Source organism: Labrus bergylta, chromosome 1 (assembly GCF_963930695.1).
Source record: "Labrus bergylta chromosome 1, fLabBer1.1, whole genome shotgun sequence".
Taxonomy (NCBI): domain Eukaryota; kingdom Metazoa; phylum Chordata; class Actinopteri; order Labriformes; family Labridae; genus Labrus; species Labrus bergylta.
The window spans coordinates 30356005-30362380 of NC_089195.1; the positions used below are offsets into that span (position 1 = coordinate 30356005).

General features: G+C 47.6%; 1 protein-coding gene across 2 annotated transcripts in view; it reads right to left on the minus strand.

Moving 5' to 3' along the window:
• Positions 1–2847, minus strand: part of pcdh7a (protocadherin 7a) — a 50273-nt gene extending 47426 nt beyond the window's left edge. The window contains exons 1-2 of one of the 2 annotated variants that reach the window (XM_065959046.1): positions 2328–2847; positions 139–1935 (exon numbers count right to left, since the gene is read on the minus strand). In XM_065959046.1, the coding sequence (XP_065815118.1) occupies positions 139–1565 (1427 nt within the window). In that variant the 5' untranslated portion in view covers positions 1566–1935; positions 2328–2847. Of the gene's footprint in view, positions 1–138 lie in introns of both variants that reach the window. The other variant, XM_020641866.2, reaches the window with a different exon arrangement.
• Between the last annotated feature and the right edge of the window lie 3529 nt (positions 2848–6376).

Sequence of the window (6376 nt, forward strand, 5' to 3'; positions counted from 1 at the left end):
GCATTTCACTATCTGATATCAAGTCACTTTGATACAAGCTTTAATTCCAGTCATCCAGACGCTGTTCATTCTTATTTTATTAGGTTCTTACTTGGACTGATAATAGCGGTAACTTACTGTAAGGGGTTTCCCGCTTACCTGTCAAAGGCTTCATCTGCAGGCAGCGGTGGGAGAGCTGTCTCACCAGCTGGCTTCAATGTGAACGGGACGTCTCCCACCACCGTACAGGTCACGGCCCCGTTCTCTCCCTGGTCTCGGTCCGACACCTGCACGAGAGCCACCGGTGTGTCTACCAGGACGTTCTCGGGCACCAATGCTGCTCCGTCTCGAACAGGGATCCGTCCAATCTTTCTGATCTCTACCACTGGGACGTTGTCGTTTTCATCCCGGACAGCCAACACCACGGTGGTGCGGTCGGTGCGGGGTGGCTGACCACGATCCCTGGCCGTCACCGTGAACCTCAGCTGAGCCACTTCTTCCCTGTCGATCCTGTGGAGAACGCTCAGCCATCCAGTTGCCTCATCTAGCCGCAGAAGTCGTCTGACGGATTCGGTGGCAGCTCCAAAGACATACTCCACCTGCCCGTTGACCCCGATGTCACGGTCTGCTGCTCTAACCTGGAGGACCGGTGTACCTGGAGGAGCGTTTTCTGCCATTTCCGCCTCGTAGGTCGACCTCTCGAACTGTGGGCTGTTGTCATTCACGTCGGTAATCGAGACACGAAGCAGGGCTTGGGAAGAACGTGCAGGGTTCCCTCCATCTCGAACCCTGAGGACCAGCTCATACGAGTCCTTCTGCTCCCGGTCCAATGTGCCCTTCACGATGAGCTGAGGTTGCTTCTCACCATCTGGTATATCTGCGACCTGCAGTTCAAACACGGTGCTCCTGGCTCCTCCAACAATATCTCCGCTTCTCCCTCTCCGGTCCCCGGGGCCATCACTTCTTGTAATGGGGTTTCCTCCCGCCGTGCGTCTCGTTGAACTTGACCCGGCTCCACCATCTTGGATCAGCTCGTAGCGGTCTATGCCATTGCGACCGAAGTCTCTGTCTGTCGCTGTTGGCAGCAGGTAGAGGGTCCCAATGGGGCGATTCTCCTCCACTGACAGCTGGAGCACAGGTGAGGGGAAGGAAGGTGTGTTGTCATTGATGTCTGTTATGACAACCCTGCCTTCGAACAGGTCTACCCAGCTCTGCAGCGGCCCAATCACAGACACCTCAAAGTCCAGGAAGCACTCGTTTTCATCAAATATCATCTGACACTGTGGGAGCTTCTCCCTGTCGATGCGCCGTGGGCCCGTGGTCAGCTCACCGGTCACGTTGTCAATCTTGAAGAACTCTGAGCCGCTCTCCAGCGCGAAGGTGACATCCCCGCTCCCTGTACCTGCCGTCAGGCCCAGGTCGGCGGCCACGTTGCCGATCTTGACGTCAGGTGGGCCCTCCTCCGCCACCCGGTACCGGAGAGCTGAGTCGGCACCCGGTAGCTGAGTCAGCAGCTGCAGCAGCACTAAGACCACGAGGCTGAGAGCCTGCGCCGCGGAGGAGTGCACTGCACCAAGCCTCTGCATGGCTTCCTCCTTTCCTCACGCCTCTCTCCTGCAAGCTCAGTGTGCTTGTCTTCTTTCTTTTTTTTATTGCTGTTTTGTGTGTCTGTTCGAGGCTACCTCACAGCGTGGGAGTTTGATTTATCCTTCCTTGCTTTCTTCTCCAGGTATCGCTCTCTGCGGACTGCCCGCCTTGAGGTCCGGAGAAAAGCTCCGGCACTCTCTCTCTCTCTCTCTCTCTCTCTGTACTTCACTTCAGCGTTGCAAGACTCCTCTCTTTTTTAGATTCTCCTCTTCTCCTCAGCAGTGCTTGTTCAACTTCTATGATAATGAAAAGAATAATGTCGCTGTATTACTGGGCTGTTCAGGCCACGTAGATAACAAAACATCCATCCTGCAATTGCAAAAAAGAAAAAGAAAAGAAAACTAATTCATCAGGCTTTGATTAATCCACCTCACTCTTCCGCACTCCTTTTTCTCCACACAGCTATCCCGCTCTAGTCACACGAGGACGCTTATCACTTCATAATGCCATTTGTAAGTTCTTTTTTTTATTTTATTCCAGTCACATTTGGGACACCGGCTTTTCTGGCGTTTTTCACAGTTAGAAACTGCAATGCAGCACAGCACAAAAGAGAGAAAGGAGAGGGAGCAGAAAAAAAACAAACACTGCTCGGCTCTCCGGACGGCGAGGAAATTAACTCCTCCGAAATGAGGAGTTTGAGAAAAAAAAGCAGTTTGGTAAAAAAAAGTCTTTAGGATGCTGCTACTGGATTCTTTTCTTACCTTTAGCTCCCGATACGTGGTTCCTCTTTTTTTTCTCTTTCTCCCCTGCAGTGAAAGCAACGTGCCAAGCAGTCGGATTCCTTTACGTAAGTTATGATGAGACAAGAGAGTGCTTTTTCAGAGCTTGTTTCCTCTTGATGTTTTTTCTCTCACAGAAAAACAAAACAAAACACGAGCCCTCTCTTGGTGGGCTAACGGGGAGATCCCAACATCATCATCATCATCATCAGTTTGGCGTAATCCTTTTGCAGCCTGTGTCCGGGATGGACGGACAGAGAGTGGAGATGCGTCTTTCTCCAAGAGTCCCGCATTCTCTCTCTCTCTCTCTCTCTCTCTCTCTCTCTCTCTCTCTCGCTCTCTCTCTCTCCTCTACATGCGCCTCCTCCTCCTCTGGCTTTTTTTTTCTCCCCCTCTCACCTGCACTGCTTGGGACTGCTGCTGCTGCTGCTGCCGGTCTCGAGCGATGCTGCAGTCTCTCTCTCTCTCTCTCTCTCTCTCTCTCTCTCTCTCTCTCTCTCTCTCTCGCTACTGCAACATTTTCCCCGGCCGCGTAACTCGATCGCTGAGCTGTAACGGGAGAGGCAGCAGAGGCGGTGTTGGGTCGCTGTACTCTATATGTGTGTGTGTGTGTGTGTGCATGTGTGTGTGTGTAAGACAGACCTCACCTCCTCTTCCTGTCATATAGGAAGATTAAATGGCTTGGTGTCCCGGCTGCTGACAGCTCCATGGTGGTGGCGGGGGGGGGGGGGTGGGGGTGGGGGGGGGATATCTTTATTCTCACATTCATCATACAAAGGACAAAGAAAAAGAGCGAGAGAGTGATCTGGCTTTAATGCAAGTCAGCCCCCTGTGCTCTGTCACATTTCTGCTGGTGCAGCTTTTTTTTTTTTTTTTTTTTTTTGCGGGGCAAGTGTGGAAAGATTCATTCATTCTTTTCTGGAAGAGGGAGAAATTGTCAAATACTCTTTTGCAAAAAGGGAAATTGCAACAATATTCATTCATAGTCATTTTGTAATGTAGGTTACAACTGTCTAACGATGGAGCCTATATGACTCCTTTTTTTTTTAAACTTAACTGAAACAAAAAAAGTTGCTAATTATTAATTAGTTAAATAAAAAAGCAGTACAATTAGGATTAGAAATGTATAAAAAAATCACGTTTATTATTCTATATTTGTGTTTTATAACCTAAAGATGCTTTGTGTGGTTTCTTTGTCAGCAGTATCCTCCACCTCTCCCTCCCTCTCCCTCTCTCTCTCCCTCTCTCTCTCTCTCTCTCTCACACACACACACACACACACACACACACACACACACACACACACACACACACACACACACACAGTGCTGAGAGGATGTTGTCTCTCGGCGGACCGACCTGCTCTGAGAGAGAAGCGCATTGCAGGTCTGCATGTGCTGCTATTGAACACTACCGGCGCTTCCAGGCTGCCGCTCTGCTCCAAACCTCAACAAACCCCTCGCAGCATTTGTCATTTCCAAGCATGTTCGGCCGTTTGTAGGACCAACCAACTGTGCCCCCCCCCCCTCAGCCTGGCAAGAAAAGAGGGAGTTCCCCCCCCCCCCAACATGATGTTATTGAGCGAGGGAGAGTTCTGTGCAGCAGCTATTAGAGAACACTTTACGGCTGGCAGAGAGTAAACAAAGACTGGCAAACTGCAGAGAGGGATCATATATCTTATTTCTGCCCCCCCCCCCCCCCACACTCTCTCTCTCTTTATTTTCATCATGTTTTCCCCTCACTCTCTCTCTTTCGGACTTTTCCTCTCTATTCTCTCCATCTCTCTCTCTCTCTGCTACACCGGCTGGAACTTGCTTGTGCGCGTGAGCTTATGGGCCTGAAAGTGCTTAGCATTCCGGAGGTATCGTCACGCGCTCGCTCCAAGCGCACCCACGCCCTCTGTCGTTAGACCTACGCGAGCAACAACCCCCCCCCCCCCCATGCATGTGGAAAAAAAAGAGAAGGAAGAGGAAGTTTAAGAGTGGGAGAGAGATGTATTTGGATGAGTTGTGTGTGTGTGTGTGTGTGTGTGTGTGTGTGCGTGCGTGTGTGTGCCTGGGTCAGGTCAGTTCAGTTCAGTTTTAGTTCAGTTGTTCCAGGGAATTAAAGTCATATTTGACCTAATGAAAAAAACATCTTATAAAAATCTGTTGGCCCGAGCATGCGGTTATATCCAACCCATTAAGATATAATTGAGTATGAATCCTCTTTCATCAGCAAATGAACAGCAGTTTCAATTTGCATATTGAATAAAAAGTGGTGTGTGTGTGTGTGTGTGTGTGTGTGTGTTTGCTGTGCCTCTTTGCACTTGTGTGTGTTGTAGTTGAAACCGGGATGTTCTCTGGGAAACATAACCCGGGTTGACATCCGTTCCAGCCTAAAGGCCTAATCTACTGTTTGTGCCATCACAAAAGAGGATCACAGCCTCTACACTGTCTGCGGGGATAATCGTAGGACAAATGAAGACAATCTTTACGTACAGATTTGGCATTTATACATTACCACTTTGGAAATCTTTTTTTTAAACATCCATGGACTGAGAGCACACTCACACTATAGGCAATCTGCACTGTGCCTAAGCACGCTTCACCCCTAACGTCCAGTTTGCTTGACTAGTGTGAGTGCTCTGATCCGTGCTCAAGCATGGTACGCTTCCTTGGACCTGGCACGGTTGAGAGAGGTGTTGCTTTGGCACGGTACAGTTCATGCACGAGCACAAGCACGGGTACACAACATGGACAGACTTCATTATCGAGAAATCCTCAAGTGTTGTGGCTGTATCTGACTAAAATGACTCAAAATAAGCTGTAAAGTCAGTAAAGTAGTGGTTTTGTTCTTCAATGTGCAGACGTGAACTTGGCGCACCACTTTTTGTTTTGTTTTTGAATTCTTTTTTTCTGAGTCATTCTGTTTTGTAAACTAAGCAGGCTTCATTTTACTTGAAGCCATGCATGTGTTGTATTAAGACGTTATGTACTAAAGGTAACCTCTGGAGCAGTGTGAGTGCAGAGCAGGGGGGGGAATGGGGAGGCGGGGCAATCGTACAGGACAACTTTGCCTAGTGTGAGTACATGCCCTAACTACCCTCTTTTTTGGATAGCTTATACCAGAACACAGACTCAGACAAACCCATTTGTGTATCAGCTTCAGTCCAAGTAGATTGAAGGTCTCCATTTCCTACCTGATGTGGGTCTGTCATATGTAATGTTACATGTGTGTCTGTTTTGTTTGTAAAACTGTTTGAGAGCGTTTGTGTGATCTGTCCTGCGAGACGTCTTTTAATTATTAAAAAAAAGGTTATTCTGGCACATTTACATTAATACCTACTGCTTATATATGTTGCTTAATAACAAAGAAAAACACTTACATATGTTTTGTTTACACTGGACAACAGTCATTTGGCACTCGTTTTCACTGAGCATCAGCTTCTAGCAGTGGCTGCTGCATGGTGCATTGTTCTCTATGGGGGACTTATTTCTCACAAATGGACCAGGATGTTCAGGATTGCAAATAATTGAATCTTAAAACGATCTATTACGTACTTTTAGAGCAATACCACATGCATTCGTCCAGTCTGCTGCTGCTCTATCTTCTAAAACGTTTCTCTCTGATTCTTCGGGTAATTTAAGTGATTTTCTCTAAAGATATGCGGCCATTAAATTCAGAAATCCACAGTCCCACAGTAATGCCGAAAATTGATTTCAGTTTTAATGCCATACATTTTAGAAGCAGGATGTCCTCAGGTTGAATAGCATGTTTTTTTTTAAGTTGAGAACTGCCCAGTTGCCTGGTCGGATGTCCTGGAGGTCCAGTGCTTCCTACTAAAATATAAAGTTCATTAAAAAAAGGTTCCTTGAATATTTGGGCTTTGTGTTTTAAGTACACATCACTCAAATACACAACTAGTGTCGTACACCTGCTAGCAAATAACATGCCTTTACATACACAGTTTGCATGCCAGTTCTTCATTTTGCATGAAGATGATGCACAAATCTTCACCAATAACTTGAAATGCCATTCAACAGCTCAAA